This window comes from Brienomyrus brachyistius, chromosome 15 (assembly GCF_023856365.1).
Source record: "Brienomyrus brachyistius isolate T26 chromosome 15, BBRACH_0.4, whole genome shotgun sequence".
Taxonomy (NCBI): Eukaryota; Metazoa; Chordata; class Actinopteri; order Osteoglossiformes; family Mormyridae; genus Brienomyrus; species Brienomyrus brachyistius.
This window is the reverse complement of record NC_064547.1, coordinates 11,878,389-11,899,262: the sequence shown is the minus strand read 5'-3', so window position 1 is coordinate 11,899,262 and position 20,874 is coordinate 11,878,389. Positions and strand designations below refer to the sequence as shown.

Here is a 20,874-nt window from a genome sequence, read left to right as displayed (position 1 = left end):
TATATTTAACGATAGCAAAAGCATACTGAAGATGATTCAGCTACATAAACATTTGCCATTTTTCTTTTTTTTTTGGTGATTGTTATTAGTGACGTGATTATTAAACAATTTGACATTGAAAATGTATGTGCTGCTATAAACTTGTCAGAAAACACACTTGTCAGAAGCGATCGCCATGTTTGACAGAGAATAATCCAAACTCATGGATGAGGCACATGGCCACTTGATACTGTGATGGGCTGATGTGACTTTATTTCTTATATAAAGAGAGGGGACTTTATTTCAGTTTAGCTAACAAAGGTAGCAGGTAGCACTGCCAGGATCAAGAACTGAGGTCCAGACATCTGGCGTGTGAGGGATGAGGGGCAAACTAGTCTTAACCCTCTCGAGTCGACGGCATCGTCGGCGATGCCACATATATTGTTCATATATTTCAGTTCATAACTTACTGAAATCTTATCGTAGAAACATGAAAACAATGCTGGCTAAATCCATCATCTGTCTTTTCAAAACGTCAATTGTCGGAAGTATGAAGCCTCTCGGGTAAATATCAGGAACAGGTGTGGCTCATCAGAAGCCGGGTAGGATAGAAAACCTACTGGAAAGTAGCCCTCCAGGACCGGAGTTGGAGACCGAACGCCGGAATTCCAAGAGTAGTTGCACCATGTGCTGACACAACATGGTTTACATCTCTCCTCTGCAGGGGAGCTGGGGGAAACTATTCATGAATAAATACCCGATTGGATTGACAGGTCGAATGGCTGTCAGAAGTGTCCCAGAAGCTGCATCCAGCAAAATAAACTCGCCGTGTATCTTAAGTGACACAGAATAGGGAGCTGCTTGTGGACCACGCCGTGGTACTTTGGGTGGAATCATGAGCATCGACTAGAGAGGAGCCAGCCAGCCAGAACGTGGCACAACCGCTCTCAGTGGAATTCCGACATTAAAGTCCTTAGCTGCAGGTGAAGGAAGGTGAATGTCACACTGTTCCACCTGCCTTTTTGATTCTTTACTTATACAAAGGAACACATGTCAATCCTATAGTCTAAACATGTGAGTGGCTCAGATTTCTTAAACAGCCAACAGGTAAGCCAGGGCTTTTTAAGGTCCACGTCCTGCTGATTTTCCAGCATTCCTTTCCCCACAACCCAGGTGCAAAAGCCTCTGTGGCCAATCAGAATCAGCAGCTATTAAACTACCTGCAAGAACTGAAAACAAGATAATGATTTGGAATTGAGGTCCAGTTTCGAAAGAGCCCTGGGGTAAGCCTTTAGCCTGAAATTGGCAGGAAAAAGTGAAGCAGTGCTTTGTGAGATTGGCTCATTAGTCACCTGTGTGCAGAACTGGAGCCAATTACCCATTAATCATTCTGAATTTATTACAAACCAGGTATTGTTTCATTGCCTATACCTAACCCTGTGCATAATGATAATGGTGAAAATTACAGAGACCTGTAATATAGGTCCATTTTACAAAGAGGCAGCTCCCAACTGGCATGAGTGATTTGTTTCTCTGAATTTGCTGATGCATGGTCCAGAATGATGAAATAGATTAAGCATTGCTTAAGCCCGTAAGCAACCAGACTATGGCAGCATATAGACTCAGTTGTATTACACTAGAAATACATAGGGAGACCTTAGTGAGCTGATCATACAGTTTACCCAGTATGTAGCTCACTGGGATCACCATAGTCCATGAACATAAAGTTACAAATCTAACATACTACTGACTAACCCTACTCATAGTTAGATACATGTATAAAGGGTGTCATTGTTGAGGACAAACAGTTAATGAGTTTTATTCTTGAGGACAGTTAGAAACTCATTTCCAATGTAGCACAAACCCCAGAACACCAACGACCAGCAGTGCAACTGCAGCAAGCACTCCAGCCAAAGCCATGTACTCGGGGGAAACACCTGAGCAAAAAAAGCAAGCCAGCATCAGTATATCCAAGGACCGTTACCCAAGTACCACTACATTTCCAAAGGGCCAGAAACAGCATTCAGCTACATACCAGTGTGAGCAGTTTGGTCCTCTACCTTGGACATCTCAGCTCCTGGGGCCTGATGACCACCATGCAGCAGAGGCTTCTCAGCCACAGAAAATGGGCCCACGGTAGCTGTACTTTCCCACCACAGAGCTGCAAGCCAGGTTAGTCAGTCACAGCAGCATTATATAACCAAAAGTCAAAAGTATCACATAGGGACACCCATACTCAGATCTCTTGCTTTCCTGGGACTGCAGTCGGCGTCACAGCAGCCACACACCTGGTCATTACCATCTGCAGCTGTCCACCTAGCAATGAATGAGAGGTCAAGCCACACTAAGCCAGACACTAGGCCTCAAAGCCATTTACACACCTGGTAGAAGAGAAAGAACAGGCCTTGTGCGTCTCATCTGTAGGCCCAGATGCTACTGTTGCTTTCAAAAGGCAAGTAATATAGATCTGCAAGAAGCAGCACAAAGCAGTTAGTGTCGGCTCATACAGCACCTGTGGACTTACTCCAATGACTCACCAAATTGCTAGTGGCCTGCAAGAACCTGAAGGCATCCAGCTGCATCTGCAGCTTGTCATCCTGCTTTTGGGGTAGGAAGTGGGAATTGGAGCCAGGCAGCTTGCTGTCACTCAGGCAGCTGAAGGACACATTCAGGCAGCATTAAAGACTGCTATTCACATGGAACTACAGCAGCCTACTACTCACCCATGGTTTACCACCAAGTCATATCTAGGGACAGAAGTCACATCCGAGGTTGACGTGGCCACACAGCTGTCCACAGACACCCGAAGGGGATGGTGGTTTGCCACAGTCACAGAGGCTTCAATGTTCAGGAGATCCCCCAGGAAGAAGGCATTTGAGGTTCTTTCAAGCTGCCAGTCATCTACAGAAGGAAGCTGGCATCAAGTACAGAAAACTTGAAGCCATAGTCACAAGGCAAAATGACTCACCAGCCATGAGCTTAAGTGAGAAGACCAGGATGTCCTCGGCAGCCTTTGTAGTAGAGAAGGGAACCCAAGTTGGCACCAGTGCATTACTGCTCACATTGTGCTTCCTACTAGTTCAGGACCAAAAATCAGAAGCCATACAAGTAACCAGTCACCACAGCTACAAGCTTCCCATCCTGACCTCAAATAGTGGCACTCAATACTGAGCACAGCACCATTAGTCCGTACAATAGGTGTGCCACCGATTCCAGTAGGAACATAGATCAGGGCGAAGGTGTACACGAGAGAGTTGTCAGTCATCTGGAAGAAAATGCATCGTTAGTAGCAATGTGTGGCCCGTCTAACATCCAAAGGGGCACAGGCTTCATACCATCAGTTGGCTCCCACAATCTTGCAGCTTAGACTCAAACCTCAGAACCTGAGCAGAAGCATCCTGTGCCACTGCTGCACAGCCTCCCAACGTTATATCGGCAGGCTGGACCAGTCGGCCAGTGCCCATCAGGTCTCTCTGCACTTCCACAATAACCGAGCTCTCACTACATGTTGCCTTGACAGCATTGGGACTTGTCTGCGCTGGGGGGGAGGCAGCCACAGCTGGCCCCACCTGGCCAAGTTGTAGCAGGCCCTGGGAACCAGTGGCTGATGGTGGTTCTCGCTTCCCAAATTGTACTTGGCCCAGGGGGACAGAAGCTGTTGTGGTAGCTACCATCGGCCTCACCTGTCCCAACGCTGCTTGCACCCGAGAGATGGCAGCTGCTACTGACTGCCCTAACTGTGTCTGTGCCTTAGAGACAGCAGCTATTGCAGTCTGTGCTTCTATATTTGACTTTATAGACACAGGGTATAGAGTAACCGCTGGGCTCATTTTCAAAGGAGGCCAAGCATTACAAACCCAACCAAATAAGAGCAGTACTACTACAATGCTACTCTGCAGTCCCATGGTCTTGCTTTAGTTACATAAGTTACTGTGTTTGGTCCTTGTCCCAAAATCTAATTTATATAAAGCTGAATGTTCTCCTCTAGCAGACGTCTAATCTTGTCCTGATTGAAGGAAACAGCTCATTGTCCCTGCAGCTAATTAAGCATTTGTGAGCGTTATCCGACCTTGTACTGAATGAATAATGCTGTCTCTTTTGTCATTTTTCAATCTTATATTTTAATGCACATCAATCTAGAAAATGGGGCGTCTTTCTGGTGGCATCTGTACATAAAAAAATGCAAGATGTGCAAATGATGAAATAGCTTGGTTTGAGGCTGTATGATGTAATTAGAATACCTACAGCTCCTGCAACTGAGTGAATGAATTATCTTCAAAATCACAAAAACAGTTTACAAAATCAAATAAAAAATTAACAAAATGTCCAAGAACTACTGCAACTAATATGCCTTAAATTAGGCGAAGACAGCTTAATTAACTGCCACACCAGAGCTGTTTCCTTCAATTAGAACAAGATTAGAGACCTACTAGTACAGAACTTTCAGCCAGATATAACTGAGGCTTCAGATGGGCCCTCATCTCCTGGTGGTGTGGTTCACACTGCTTGTTGTAATGTACTTCTAGTGCTAGTAATTTTCTGTCTGTCTTGAGACAGCAGTGGAAATTTTGGTCTCATTTTAGACTGTGACCAAAATGCAATTAAATTTCTCTGTCCATCTTCTGGAACTGCTTAATCCTAACTGGGGTCACAGGGGGACCAGAGCTTATCCCGGGAACAATTGGTGCAAGCAGGAACCTACCTTGGGCAGTCGCTGCACACACTCACACAACTACAGGGCCGATTTAGATTCACCAATCAACCGATCCTACATGCTCTTGGACCGTTTTTGCCCTCGGTACGAACTCCACACAGAAAAGACCCAGGATCTTCTTATCGTGAAGCAGGAGCACTAACCACTACACCACTGCGGCGCCACCCCCAACTTACTTTGTCCTTTCTGCAATCTTTTTTTGTCTACTCTGTGGTCGATTTGTTAAGCAGCCAAAATCTACAGGACATGCAGTCAATAACCCTAATAAGGGTTAGTCATGGTCTAATACAACACTTTCACATTTCATTGGACATTTCACTGAACGCTCTGCGCACACAGACAGATTGGTCTGTCTGTTCTAGATTACTTATAAAAGCATATGTAAAGCTGTTATGTGGCATAAGGACAGGTTTTAACGCATGGTCCTCGGGGACGCAGATTTAACTGTTGTAATACGAAGCATTGCACTAACTCTGTAAACTGATTTATATGAGATGTATAACAACCCAAATTTAGTCTCAAACTAAACACGTGCATATGATGCGTCTTCACTGATATTAAAATAAAAACACCAGTTCATGGAACTTGAAGTGCCCTCCAGGGTTACTATAGTTAACCAAAACTAACAATAGGAGTGAAAAAACAATTATGCTAACTAAAATAAAATAAAAACAACAGTTTTTAGAAACTGAAAACTAAAAACTACAACAAATGATGCAACATGAACTTAAACAGAACAGAAATGTAGGTAAAATCAGCTTCGTTTTCATTCTTACCGCCTCGATTTGCATTGTGGCTGTTGGTTGGCATTACATCACATCACACCACATCACACCACATCACACCACCCCACCCACAGGAAGCAAAGACTGACGTCCACCACATTGGTGCATTTCTCGTGTGATCAAAGTTCTCATATATACCTTTTTCCCATGTTTGTCAAGGTTCCGCAAACTGTTTTCAGCAATGTTCGCAACAAAGGTACATGACTCCTTAGTATTCCAAAAAAAGTAAATGACCGTGATCCAGAGAGGAGAGATTATGTGCCAGTGCTGCATTTTCTCCATTCTCTTCGTCTTATAGACATATATACACTGCCTGGCCAAAAAAAGTCAAAGATTGAATTTAAAACAGCAGGTACTTAAACATCAATGATAGCATCTTTATTAAAGCTTAGCAACGTTATGCAGCAATAAGGTGACGTCAGCTGAATACCTGAATCTACTGAATGCCCAGGTTATCTCATCAAGGCTTTTTTTTCTTACCTAAAGGGCTTATTTTGAGATGATAATGCCAAGATTCATTGGGCTCAAACTGTTAAAGAGTGCATGGTTTAGGGAGTGCAAGGAATCATTTTCACACGTGAACTGGGGAGTTTTGTATATAGTATATACTGCCTCCAGTTACTTAATGCCTAACTTCAATACATTGATTGATTTGTTCACTGTTGTAGCCTGTGTCAACTTTCCTTTCAGACAGATGTAAAGTCCTTTCTGTTTTTGTTCTGTGGAGTTTTTTTTGAACAGCATAAGGCTGAATTCTGTTAAATCTCAGATTGAAGAAAATTGTGTTAATTGAAAAGCAAATATCAAAAACTCAGTCCGCAGGAATGTTTTTCAGAAGATTTCTGTGGACTTTTGGAAATTTCACAAAATTCCATCGCTCGATTACATAAACACTGAGTGAGATTTCATTCCCATTACTGCAACGTATGAAGAGGATTATGACTTATTACTTTAGGTTATCGGACTGAGTGAGTTTTGGAAATTTGCTCTTCAATCGATAACTGAAGCAGTGCTGTGAATGCAGAGGTTATATACGTCGCATATCAACAGACCTGTATGTTTATGTCTTGTCTTAATTGTTTTGATTAAATGTCTGACTATTCCCAATATGTGTGAACATACTTTGCCAAATAAAGCTGATTCTGATTCAGTCAGAGGGTAATCGTCGCTGTGCTGTACTATCGTGGTGACCCACACAGAGAGCTTAGGACCATGATTTCAGTGTGCGCTTGTGTGAGGGGACAGGCAGGGCGGCTGCTCACTGGGTGGTGCGCTCCTGTGGGTATAGGGGCTGGGATAGGGTGCGGAGCGGTTACTCCTCAAGGAGGAGTAGCGGTCACAGCCGTGGGGGGAGGAGAAGGAGAGGGTGCTCCCAAACTGGGGGTGTGGGTGGATGAAGAGCAGAGAGACCCTGAGCCTGGGATGAACCAGCTGCCTACTGAAACGAAAGCGGATAAAGACAGAAACTAGAACCTCAAACTAAACAACACAAACAACAATATCAAGTTATATTGAATCCTTAAGCAGTTATATATTTAATCTAAACAATAGTAATAAATATCGTTTCGATTCAAAATATCATTTATGGGTGAATCTTATGACTTGCATTGGGAAACAGGAAATGGGCCAAGCTGCAGGGCCAGTTCAAAGGCATAGTGCGAGGCGCCCAGAAGGGGGCGCGGTCTGGGCGGAGTCAGCTAAAGAAGAAAAAGGCCTGACCTTTTTCTGGATGCTGTGGACTGTGTTTGTGTGTGAGCTGCAGCTGCATGTTCCTTACATTTTTTTATCAACACCAGCACCGTGAGGTTTGGCCTGGACTGGGTCCTGTCCTGCACAGTTGAAGGCATGTTGACTGATGGCCAGCCCATGTTCTGTTGAATCCCACAGAAAGGAAATGGGAATCTTATTTGGATCGGATGCTGACAGTTGAATAAAAAACTCATGTCTGTGTGTTATGAAAGAATATCAATAAATGTTTCCGAAATGGGATGACTCATTTGGTAATTATTTACGGCTTATGTTATGGCTGCCAATTTACAGTCTTTACTGAAGTCTGACTTCTTTCGAGTCACCTTTAATATAGACTGGACACTCTCTATGCAATGTGCAATACTTATATAAATGGTAAATGTTTACCTGCTTGCACAGATGGTTGATTAGGTAATTAGTGTAAGTGTGTGTGTGTGTGTGTGTGTGTGTGTGTGTGTCCAATCGCATGTATGTCCAAGGTCCATAGTAAAAAATATACACTGATCAAGAGATGCCCGAAAGTGGATGAAAGAGGACATTAGTGGGGGTATCACTTAGTGTAACTGGTGCAGGAAAATGAGCAGGACTGCAAGCCATATAATGACCCACTGTCCTTATCTAGCTCTTAATATAGTACGCATACAGTGATGTATCTACAATGGACAGCTACTATAAGCAGATAGCACAGCACAGGTGCTTAATCTGTATGCTATTTCCATCCATCCATCCATCCATTGTCCAAACCGTTTATCCTACTGGGTCGCGGGGGGTCCGGAGCCTATCCCAGAATCAATGGGCAGGAGGCAGGGAACAACCCAGGATGGGGGGCCAGCCCATCGCAGCTCACACTCACACAGCATTCACTCACACATGCACACCTATGGGCAATTTAGCAACTCCAATTAGCCTCAGCATATTTTTTGACTGTGGGGGGAAACCGGAGTACCCGGAGGAAACCCCACGACGACATGGGGAGAACATGCAAACTCCACACCCATGTAACCCAGGCACAGACTCGAACCCGGGTCCCAGAGGTGTGAGGCAACAGTGCTAACCACTGCACCACCATGCCGCCCCCTGTATGCTATTTCATTCTATAAAAAGAAACTTACTGTACTGTACAATAAAGTATTTCACCACTGCTTCTTCCTCAGCTCCCACTGTTTGCTAGCACATGCATCTTTTGATTTCTTAGTGCAATCTGTGCTTTATTTTTTTCGTGAAATGTAAGTGCAGTATCTGTTTATTAAATGCTGTGGTTTAATATGTACATTATTATTTCAGTACTGTGTATACTGTCCTTAATGTCTCGCCTCTCGTACAGTATAACTTGAGATACGCCAAAATTGACATGCAACAAGTGGTCCTGGTTCCAAATGCGGAAGTCGATGGATACCTGTACTTTACATGCTGTAGGGTGCTGGGTGTCAGACATTGCAATGCACCTTGCTTTGATTTTGACCCGTTAGATCAGAGGGAGGTAATCTTATCCAGAAAGGGCCGCTGTGTATGATGGTTTTCACTGCAACTCTCTGAACAGCGAACCTAACGGTTATCCCAATACCTTGATCTTGCTAGCATATTTAAATGTGTACCTATTCAGGAATAGAGTGGTGAAGGCATTCAGAGGAGGACTGATGATTATCAGAGGGAACAAAGGGGCTGGGTACTTGTCAGTATCCAGTAGAACCACCAGACTCCTACACTGAATTGTTCTGGATGTGGCACAGACGCTAATCCCTCTGTATTAGGGGATCCGTCTCCAGTTTGTACTCTTCCAGTTAATAGGTAGATTTTCAGACAGATTTTCTCCCTAGTCCAGTACTCATTGACAGCCTAATACACCGTGTTTCAGTTTCTCTTGATAGTCAATACATGTCACAGGATGTACATTACTCTGATGGGCAGGCCCTCTTACATATGATGGAAACACTACAACAACTTAAGAATAAGGGTCAGAAGAGTGAAATACATATAATGAGTGTGTCGCTCAGCAGACTAAGACTCTGTGGCCGTGATCAGAAGGTCGACGGTTCGTGCTCAGAATTGGCAGAATAGCCACATGTCCACAGGCTTTTGAACAAGACCTGAAAACCCTGGGGGCCTCAAGGTAGTAGTCTCTTCACTGTGACCCCCAAGCTTGTTCTTGCCTTTATGGAGAGTAAGATGGGGCAAATTATTAATCCCATGGGGCCTCAGCAGAATTACAAACCAGTACAAGGAAAATAGTTGTTAATTTTACATACTACTTTCTGCTGGCCTTATGAGAATATTCAGATTATACTTTTTCCCCATAATTGCAATTTTAACAATAAATTTATGATTTTACCATGGTCCTGTGGCCGCTTTATATGGTAATTATTGATGAAAACTTTTCTGGAAAGTGAAACAATATTAAAATTGCTTTATTGCGTAAAAAAAACTGTTTTTGTTTAGTAAAATAATGTTTTTTCGCATTTTATACTGCCGTCTTGTGGCAAATTTAAGTACTGCAGTTTGAAAATAATTAAATGATTTCTTCCCGAAATTGCAATACCTACGTTTAGCCACGAGATGGCAGCAAGAAAAGTAAAAAATTATTTTCCCACGGTCTATTAGCAGCTTTGTGTGGTAATTGTTTGTATTAAAAATACATTGGACCAAGTCAAATTATTTTAATGAAGAATTAACATCAAAAAGCTGCTAGTAGACCGTGGGAAAATAATTTTTAACTTTTCTTGCTGCCATCTCGTGGCGAAAAGTAGGTACTGCAGTTTGAAAACAAATGATTTATTCCCGAAATTGCAATACCTACTTTTCGCCACGAGATGGCAGCAAGAAAAGTTAAAAATTATTTTCCCACGGTCTATTAGCAGCTTTGTGTGGTAATTGTTTGTATTAAAAATACATTGGACCAAGTCACATTATTTTAATGAAGAATTAACATCAAAAAGCTGCTAGTAGACCGTGGGAAAATAATTTTTTACTTTTCTTGCTGCCATCTCGTGGCCAAAAGTAGGTACTGCAGTTTGAAAACAAATGATTTATTCCCGAAATTGCAATACCTACTTTTCGCCACGAGATGGCAGCAAGAAAAGTTAAAAATTATTTTCCCACGGTCTATTAGCAGCTTTGTGTGGTAATTGTTTGTATTAAAAATACATTGGACCAAGTCACATTATTTTAATGAAGAATTAACATCAAAAAGCTGCTAGTAGACCGTGGGAAAATAATTTTTAACTTTTCTTGCTGCCATCTCTTGGCCAAAAGTAGGTACTGCAGTTTGAAAATAAATGATTTATTCCCGAAATTGCAATACCTATTTTTCGCCACGAGATGGCAGCAAGAAAAGTTAAAAATTATTTTCCCACGGTCTACTAGCAGCTTTTTTATGTTAATTCTTCATTAAAATAATGTGACTTGGTCCAATGTATTTTTAATACAAACAATTACCACACAAAGCTGCTAATAGACCGTGGGAAAATAATTTTTAACTTTTCTTGCTGCCATCTCGTGGCGAAAAGTAGGTATTGCAATTTCGGGAAGAAATCATTTAATTATTTTCAAACTGCAGTACTTAAATTTGCCACAAGACGGCAGTATAAAATGCGAAAAAACATTTTTTTACTAAACAAAAACAGTTTTTTTTACGCAATAAAGCAATTTTAATATTGTTTCACTTTCCAGAAAAGTTTTCATCAATAATTACCATATAAAGCGGCCACAGGACCATGGTAAAATCATAAATTTATTGTTAAAATTGCAATTATGGGGAAAAAGTATAATCTGAATATTCTCATAAGGCCAGCAGAAAGTAGTATGTAAAATTAACAACTATTTTCCTTGTACTGGTTTGTAATTCTGCTGAGGCCCCATGGGATTAATAATTTGCCCCATCTTACTCTCCATAAAGGCAAGAACAAGCTTGGGGGTCACAGTGAAGAGACTACTACCTTGAGGCCCCCAGGGTTTTCAGGTCTTGTTCAAAAGCCTGTGGACATGTGGCTATTCTGCCAATTCTGAGCACGAACCGTCGACCTTCTGATCACGGCCACAGAGTCTTAGTCTGCTGAGCGACACACTCATTATATGTATTTCACTCTTCTGACCCTTATTCTTAAGTTGTTGTAGTGTTTCCATCATATGTAAGAGGGCCTGCCCATCAGAGTAATGTACATCCTGTGACATGTACTGACTATCAAGAGAAACTGAAACACGGTGTATTAGGCTGTCAATGAGTACTGGACTAGGGAGAAAATCTGTCTGAAAATCTACCTATTAACTGGAAGAGTACAAACTGGAGATGGATCCCCTAATACAGAGGGATTAGCGTCTGTGCCACATCCAGAACAATTCAGTGTAGGAGTCTGGTGGTTCTACTGGATACTGACAAGTACCCAGCCCCTTTGTTCCCTCTGATAATCATCAGTCCTCCTCTGAATGCCTTCACCACTCTATTCCTGAATAGGTACACATTTAAATATGCTAGCAAGATCAAGGTATTGGGATAACCGTTAGGTTCGCTGTTCAGAGAGTTGCAGTGAAAACCATCATACACAGCGGCCCTTTCTGGATAAGATTACCTCCCTCTGATCTAACGGGTCAAAATCAAAGCAAGGTGCATTGCAATGTCTGACACCCAGCACCCTACAGCATGTAAAGTACAGGTATCCATCGACTTCCGCATTTGGAACCAGGACCACTTGTTGCATGTCAATTTTGGCGTATCTCAAGTTATACTGTACGAGAGGCGAGACATTAAGGACAGTATACACAGTACTGAAATAATAATGTACATATTAAACCACAGCATTTAATAAACAGATACTGCACTTACATTTCACGAAAAAAATAAAGCACAGATTGCACTAAGAAATCAAAAGATGCATGTGCTAGCAAACAGTGGGAGCTGAGGAAGAAGCAGTGGTGAAATACTTTATTGTACAGTAAGTTTCTTTTTATAGAATGAAATAGCATACAGGGGGCGGCATGGTGGTGCAGTGGTTAGCACTGTTGCCTCACACCTCTGGGACCCGGGTTCGAGTCTGTGCCTGGGTTACATGGGTGTGGAGTTTGCATGTTCTCCCCATGTCGTCGTGGGGTTTCCTCCGGGTACTCCGGTTTCCCCCCACAGTCAAAAAATATGCTGAGGCTAATTGGAGTTGCTAAATTGCCCATAGGTGTGCATGTGTGAGTGAATGCTGTGTGAGTGTGAGCTGCGATGGGCTGGCCCCCCATCCTGGGTTGTTCCCTGCCTCCTGCCCATTGATTCTGGGATAGGCTCCGGACCCCCCGCGACCCAGTAGGATAAACGGTTTGGACAATGGATGGATGGATGGATGGATGGAAATAGCATACAGATTAAGCACCTGTGCTGTGCTATCTGCTTATAGTAGCTGTCCATTGTAGATACATCACTGTATGCGTACTATATTAAGAGCTAGATAAGGACAGTGGGTCATTATATGGCTTGCAGTCCTGCTCATTTTCCTGCACCCGTTACACTAAGTGATACCCCCACTAATGTTCTCTTTCATCCACTTTCGGGCATCTCTTGATCAGTGTATATTTTTTACTATGGACCTTGGACATACATGCGATTGGACACACACACACACACACACACACACACACACACACACACACTTACACTAATTACCTAATCAACCATTTGTGTAAGCAGGTAAACATTTACCATCTATATAAGTATTGAACATTGCATAGAGAGTGTCCAATCTATATAAAATGCCATTACCTGCTGCTTACTGGGCCGCTGAAAATGTCTGGCCCAGCTAAATTTCTTGGTTTGAAAATCTGGCCCAACTACTTTCCAGACCTGGACTAGCTCTACTGAATCATACACTAATGTTATTCTGTTATGTGAGCTGTTGTGATAGGGAGATTTGCAGGATGCTGCACGACGGGTGGTGTCCCTGCTGCAGAATGCCCTGTCTGAAGCAGCACCTAGAGACAGTGAGGGTTGTTGTTATCACCTTAATATTGTATATACGCAATCTGTTATTTCTTAACTAATTTAATTGTAATGTATTCTTCTGATATGTTGTGCACAGCTAACAAAAAAGAGAAAAATGCAAAACCAAAGGAAGGCTTTCTTTTCTCTTAAAAGTCTAGTTGGTTTTTCTAAACCAACTGAGAGTCAGTTAGAGGGGTGTTCATTATCAGTATTGTTGCTGGCATTTCTGAAAATGTGCCAATTTTAGTCAAGTGGCTACTTTCCAAATGCAGTCCCTGGCCAAAATGAAGAAAGCCATTAAGTCGGGTTAAAACAAAGTTCATGAAGACTACATGATAATATTAAGCACTGACATAAACAACATTTTTACATGCAAAATATACAGGAAATATACACTGCAACAGGCTAGGATAGACAAGTAACCAAATACACTTGCAAGCCTGACCACTTTAGACCCCAGATTAGAAACTGTTGGTGAATGAACATATATTTTTAAAGTTTTGTTTACTTTGCTGAAAGCAATTTAAGGGCTTTCAAGTTCACACAAATAATAAAAAAAGATTTTTCCACTATAGTCAGATCTAGTTTCTGTGGGGGGGGGGTGAAAATTTGTAGTAATAACTATTTCCTGCTGAAAAACACCGGTAAACTATCCACATGTCTCTGAATATCTGTGAGTCCCGAGACCTCCATGACACATAGATATAAGTTGCCAGTGTTGATCGGCAGGAAATCTTCTCCAAAGCCCCACCACCACCTCACACCAATCCACCCAGGGCTGTAGAAGAACAAACTTCAAATAAATCTGATGTTAATACAAACCGGATCAACTTGTGGTTTGTGTCCACGTGTACCAGAGACAAGGGCCCTGGTACAGAGTACATTCTGCGTACAACACAGCCAAGACTTGACAACCTTCATATGATGCCCATGGAATCAACCCTATGCATGGAGGCTGCAACTCTTCTCCACCGAACCCTGTAGCCCATTGACTGCAGCCTCCCTCTGACCATCCTGTAGCCTGATTTTGGTAGATCATTCTTGACAGAAGAAACCAAATTGTCAAATTCCTCATCACTGATGGAATTATATGTGTCCCTAACACAGAGCTCATACTCTTTCATTCTTCTTAAGATTGTTCTTCTTGAAACACCCATCAGTGTGGCTATGCAAGACACAGGAAATTGAGTATGGAGCATTTCTTTCAAACGTTGTTCTACAATCAAAATCTTGGGTCGTCCATTGGTGGCAGTGACTTCCTGTGTGACATATGGGGCTGGACGTTCCAGATGTGCCCTCACAAGGTCGAAGAGCTCTTGCAAAGCCAGGGTGATAGCAGGAGGTACTTCAATGTGATTAGACAGGGCCTGCAGAAGATACAGCTCCTGATGACAAAGGAACTCCAGGTAATCCAAATTTAGTGGAGTCGCGCTGAATGCCATTTCAATTTTATGCAGAAGACTTTCGAGAAGGTGGTATCTGAGCTGTTCACAGAACAAATTATAGTTAATGAGGTGCCAAGATCTTGTCTCTGATCCACACACTAGGCCTACCATTCAAAAGTTTTAATTATGAAAATGAAATGTTTTTGTTTTGTGAGGTGCTTGTTCATGTATGATGATGTAGTGGCTGCTCTGTTTGATCGTGGTAAACCTTTTCACAAACAATACAAGTGAAGAAGTATGACATTAGATCTAAGGACCAGAGTCAAATAAAGTTAAATAAAATCCATCAAAAACACTTACTCAGTGGAGATTCCAATGTAGCAGGCAGACAACTTTATGGCTTTAATAATGAGTGTATTTAGCAGCTACAAGGACAAAAGATATTAAAAACCTCTCCATTCTAATGCTAATTTAATAAACATTAACAGATAGCACTTAAGGTGGTTTCGCCTATAGTCTGCTAACACTAACCCGAGAACTAATATCTGAGGAGCGTTCTTCCCAGGATTTGAATTTATTAAATTAGCTTTGTGATGTTGTATTAAGAAATGTTATTCACAATGCAATTTATTGTACATTGGCTCATTCTTTTATATACGGTAAGACGAAGCGGGAAATTCCCAAATTGTGATAGCAGACTGTGAATAAATAATATTGCACGAGATACCAGCTATACCGCCTTGAATTTCAAGCTCTGCTTTAATTAAGACACAGACGATTCCAATCCTCAACGTGGAATATGAAAACAGAATCTCTGAAAGATGTGAACTCAGTGTAAGACTTACTTGCTCCGACATCATGACAGTGTGAATCCCACATCCATTGGTCAATTATCTTCATCTTCTACCAAAGCAAATAGCAAATCGTAGTCAATATTTAAAAAAAAAACAATCAAAGAAGCGGAGCCATTAGCCACTGTTCCCGCCTCCAAAGTGTCAAAAACCTTCCTGTCGAGCGAGCGAGTGGTGTGCAGACGCGAGCGCGTAGAGAGTATGGATTTTCTGCTCGCGAGTACATACGCGCGCGTGGTTTTTATGCGCACGACTTTTGGCACTAATTTAACGCCATAAAAGTCACTGTTTGTTTAGGCTTGAGCAGAAAGCCCAAGTGTCCACAGTCCCTTTGGGGTAGGATTTAGAAATGGGGAAAGCATATAGGAATAGCTCTTGGTTTAAATGGGGCAGATTACACCAGCGATTCTCAACCCATGGGTCGCGACCCAATTCTGGGTTTTGGCAAGTTCTGAAAGGGTCGTGAGTTGGAAATGTAAGCATTTTCAAACCAGCAAGCTTCTATGCTAATCCACGATCAGATTTCCTAGCCCCAATTCTATAATTTTCTTATATAAATGGGTTTGCAAATAATAAGTGCAAAACTAGTGAACACTCAACCAATCCAAGAATCCACACACACGCTGTCAGGAACCATGGGTGAGGACAGGCAGGTAGGCGGGCAGGGATGTATGAGGCAGGCAGGCAAAAGACGGGGAAAACTGGGGATTTATTAAGGGGAAGATGCAGGGACGGATTACGGACCGGGCCAGCAGGGCCGCTGCCCAGGGGCCCTTGGGGTGCAGGGGGCCCGTGGGGCCCCTAGCCCAAAACAATTTGCAATGCTTATCAACAATGTATTTTCGTTTGTCTATTTTAGAGGGCCTACATTCTTTGATCCTCTGCCTACAAGGGCCCCTGACCCTATAGGGAGGGCGTTTGGCTGCCAAGGGCCCTTGAATTGTGGTGGTTGTGGTGGTGGTGGTGGTGGTGGTGGGGGGGGGGGGCCCTCGCGAACATTTTACCCAGGGGCCCACACAACCCATAATCCGTCCCTGGCAAGATGGCTACGCGAGAGGAGCGGAGAGGAGAACTAACCACTAATATCAACGATGGACAACCAGCAGGGCAAGACGAGGACTGATATAGAACAAAGACAGAGCGAAACAACAGGATACAGCTGGGCATGATTAGGGAAGCACACGTGGATAATGAGGGGGGCGTGACACACACGAGGATCGAACGAGCCGGGCGTGACATGCATTTTTATATATATATTTTATATATATATATCTATATATATAACAGAATATCATTTTGAAAAGAATATTTTGGAATAAAATGCATGCTAATGTCTGAAATCAGGTTTTTGTGGCCTTGTTTTTTTAACAAGTAAGATTATCTTATTTGGTCATTTCTATAAATTCCTATCAAATGTTTGAGTGTAAAAAGAAAGGATTGAATGAAATACTAATAATTTTTTTATTACATTATACACACAATCACAGGTGACATTTGAACTATGCTACAGTATAGTGGTATATTAAAAATCTTAGCGTACGGGAAATTATAACCGGTATACCAGATGAACGGGTATACCGCACAGTGCTATTTTACAGAAATTGCTGAAAGTGAACGTACCTATTACGTCATATGGGGGAGGGCGTGTCCCTTATTCTGATTGGCTGGGGGGTTATGTCAATATGACATTCACGCACACATACATAATGCAAAAAATACAATGGAAAATATCAGATATAAAAGATGTAAAAATTAGATATACAATTAGGTATACAAATTAGGCTTCCATATTAAGGAATGGCACCGAGGGCAGTGTGCTGTACAGGCTTAAATACTTAAATCCATCACACTTCCATGTGACGTTGAAAATTAAGGGAAAAATTCGAGGGCATATAACAAAAGGTTTTAGCAAAAGTTGGACATTGTGAATTGGCAATGGGGCTGACGTTACCTCCTCCAGTATTGAGCAGCCTGCACCTTTAGTGTATATGGTTTACACTGCAATTCACTTCACTTGTGTGTGGTGAGTTGTTGTAGGTAACCCGGAAAACCCAGAGTGGTCTTTCAATGGTATGTGTATTCTCATATCGATCAACTGGAATGGATTCTTTCGCGAAGCAATTGAAACAGCGCTGGGTTAACTAATATTTTATGTTAAATGATGGGGCGGCATGGTGGCACAGTGGTTAGCACTGTTGCCTCACACCTCTGGGACCCGGGTTCAAGTCTCTGCCTCTGTCACATGTGTGTGGAGTTTGCATGTTCTCCCCATGTTGTCGTGGGGTTTCCTCCGGGTACTCCGGTTTCCCCCCACAGTTCAAAAACATGCTGAGGCTAATTGGCGTCACTATATTGCCCATAGGTGTGCATGTGTGAATGGTGTGTGAGTGTGCCCTGCGATGGGCTGGCCCCCCATCCTGGGTTGTTCCCTGCCTCGTGCCCATTGTTTCCGGGATAGGCTCCGGACCCCCCGCGACCCAGTAGGATAAGCAGTTTGGAAAATGGATGGATGGATTTCATTTTCAATAAGACACATATTATTCTGCCGATTAATAACTTCAGCCTTTAGAGCTCGTTTGGAGTTAAAATATTGGAAGAAACTTTAAATGTTGTCCTTAGCCTCTAATGCTACTTTCCTTTATACATTCCTCTTAGCCAAATTTAATATTTTTTTTACTCATCAGTTCTCGTTCTTTCCGGGTGTTTGACGTGATTTTACGATGGGTAAAAGAATAAAACTATGTGGGCGTATTTGTGACTAACACTGATTAGCCTAATTATTAAATTTTGAAGCACTGTCGAAGTAATGCGACTAAATGGTCGCAGTATGAAGCCCTGTTATACTATTTCCAGTTCTCAATTACGTATCTAATAATCTGAAGGTACTATCTCTGTTACCATTAGCACACAAAATTTGAGATGCATTTTCAAAAAATAACATAAGCTGCAAAGATCCTTTTCGCTGACAGTGGTGGCACGGTAAGGCCCTCGTCGCTATCCGTAGCGGCTCTTCCGGTGGAGGCGGAGGAGGAGGGCATTCTGCTTGATATCTATCGTACTGTTCTGTGTTTACCACTTAGAGCTTTTAACGCACATCAGCGTACTGAAAGCGTTTATCTAGTACCAGTCCGAAAGCTCCACCACACATCCGCTTTGATAATCAGTGCAGAAATCTGCGTCTTAAAGGTTGGTCGACATGGAAGATCTAAGTATTGATCAGACAAAACTGCCTGGGGTAAAAGAAGGTAAGTTTCCAGTAAGAGCCTTTGCGCTTTTCATTATTTTTTTAAAGCCAGACTTCTCATTTTTCCTCCACCCTTAAATGCGCGTCTCCATACCGTGCTTTTTACCCTGTAAACAACTGCAGCCCCCCGTAACCTTCCATTTCCCGGCGATCGCACGGACGCCACGCTGCGTTTTGCTGCTATGTAGCGGCTCCCCGGCTCCTCTCTCCCCATTTGCCAGGAGCCGGCCGTACAGTCTGATGTGTGTTTTCAGTGCTCTGGGGGAAGCTGTACACAAGCAGTCTCCAGACGCCTTTCACACGGAGCGAGCGACCGGGCACGGCTTTCGAGTCTGTGGTTTTATTGCTTGGCGGACAGTCGCCCCGCCTCGACGGATGGCTCCTGCCAGAATCCTCACGTTTATTTCCGTGAAATGTGGCTGGCTCGTTCTCCGCTTTCACTAACAGGCTGTAGAGACCCACCCGCACGTCTGTATTTACGACTAAAACGAATCACATCGCCCTACACGTTGTCTTAATGCTGCTCTGTATATAGGCAGTCTATTATGTGTATTGGTACGTCTATTTTCTTCTGATTCTTCCTCCGTGTTGATATGCAGAGGATCTGCAGATTGTCATGCAGTACCCAATGTCCAAGCAACTGGTTATGGTCTCGATGCTCATGGCACATATGGGCCAAACGCCATCCAGGAGACTGCAGTCTCTGATTGCTCTCAAAGTATCACATGCGTTTGTTGTGTTTTTTTTCTCGCATGTTCATTTTCGTGATATGCAGATCGTCTCCAACCCCTCCCCAAATCCTCTATGCAGAAGGGCCTTGTAAAAAAATCACATTAAGACCATGGTAGTGATATCGTAGGAACTGATGAATGTTGGTAGTATTACAAGAAATATTAACAGTTGGCATGAACTGTGTACATAATTTTAGAAATACACAGGCATGTTTACAGAAAAGCATACATGTAAAATAACAGGTATGCCAGATTGTGTTGGATTTTCTGTGTGTGTGTTATTTGACAGCCTAATTGCCTGTGCCAGCAGACTGTGCATGGCTTTACATTTCATAAGTAACACAGCAATTTATTAGAGTAAAGTGCAGAGGAGCTGTTTTGTATCTGTAATCTAAATGCTAGGCTTGGATTGCTAAAGGTAACATAGAGCCTTTTTTAGTATTTTTATAATAATATCCAGTGTCTGTAATAATATTAATATCTGCTTACAACACTAATGCTAATCAATCTACCAAAAATGTTTAACGTAAGATTTGACGTCTATCTGTCCATCTTCCAACCATTTATTCAATGCAGGGCTGTAGTTAAGCAGCAGCGTACCCTTGGATGGGATACCAGTTCATTACCTGGAACACAGTATCAATATTTAAAGTTTCAGCTTTCTGTTTTAGAACCAGCAGTTCAGATATGTTATTTTTTTGCTACATAGTAACAGTCTAAATTTCCTTCAAATTTGAAGGCTGCTATGAATAAAGGAACAGGAATTCATATTCTTTATGGCCACATCATATAACCCTGCTATGTAATGCCTTTTGACGTTCGTTGATTAATATCATTTGGTTGTTTCACAGATTTGGTGGTATACTGTATTAATTATGTAATCAAATGTAGATTTGACAGCGTGCTATGCTTGTTTTTAAGCAGTCTGTTTGGGATATACTCGCATAAGCATAACTGAGTATGATGCTGCTGGGAAGACTTGAGTTTGTTGTGAGTGGGTTTTTGTGAGAGTGAAGATAAGGCCTCTTCACCATATATTTCAAGCAAGCCAAACATCATGCTTAGTGTAAACTTAAGGCATTGGGCAAGATAGGTTGGGATTAGTAAAGATTTTATTCCAAATCAGAAACACGCGGGACAACTGAGATCTGCACCAGTTCTGTGCATCGCTGATTAATGAATAACTAATGTTTAAGAGTACTTCCACACAGCTGTTAGACCCTGCCTAATCTTCACGTTAAGCAAGATATTATCAAAATCAGATTGAATTACTTTAGCTGTACACAGGGCGGAGCAGTCTTGGGTGTATTTAGGTGCGGAGAATACTATTTTTATTCTTTCAGCAGACAAAAGCAGTAGACAATTGCCTCCATCCGGAGGTTGTTGTAGAGGTCCATTGAAATACCATTTTGATATGCAAATTAAAGCTGAACAAGCAAGACAACAGCTCTTTGTCCCTATCTGGCTTATCTTGACCCTATCT

General features: G+C 42.3%; 2 protein-coding genes across 10 annotated transcripts in view; one reads left to right on the top strand and one right to left on the bottom strand.

Annotated features, from left to right (window-relative positions):
- Window positions 1–1,770: 1,770 nt before the first annotated feature.
- LOC125708897 (zona pellucida sperm-binding protein 3-like) lies at window positions 1,771–5,506 on the bottom strand. Its single transcript, XM_048976815.1, has 9 exons — window positions 3,315–5,506; window positions 3,126–3,244; window positions 2,948–3,051; window positions 2,703–2,880; window positions 2,517–2,634; window positions 2,361–2,446; window positions 2,216–2,295; window positions 2,015–2,140; window positions 1,771–1,916 (listed from the first exon to the last, which is right to left on the bottom strand). Exons 1-9 carry the CDS (start codon window positions 3,882–3,884, stop codon window positions 1,822–1,824), a joined length of 1,476 nt encoding a protein of 491 aa, XP_048832772.1. The 5' UTR covers window positions 3,885–5,506; the 3' UTR covers window positions 1,771–1,821.
- Window positions 5,507–18,395: 12,889 nt separating this feature from the next.
- LOC125708894 (trichohyalin-like) overlaps window positions 18,396–20,874 on the top strand; it is a 28,709-nt gene continuing 26,230 nt past the window's right edge. For all 9 annotated transcript variants that reach the window (XM_048976810.1, XM_048976809.1, XM_048976808.1 and 6 more), the window contains exon 1: window positions 18,396–18,661. In XM_048976810.1, the coding sequence (XP_048832767.1) occupies window positions 18,613–18,661 (49 nt within the window). In that variant the 5' untranslated portion in view covers window positions 18,396–18,612. The remainder of the gene's footprint in view (window positions 18,662–20,874) is intronic.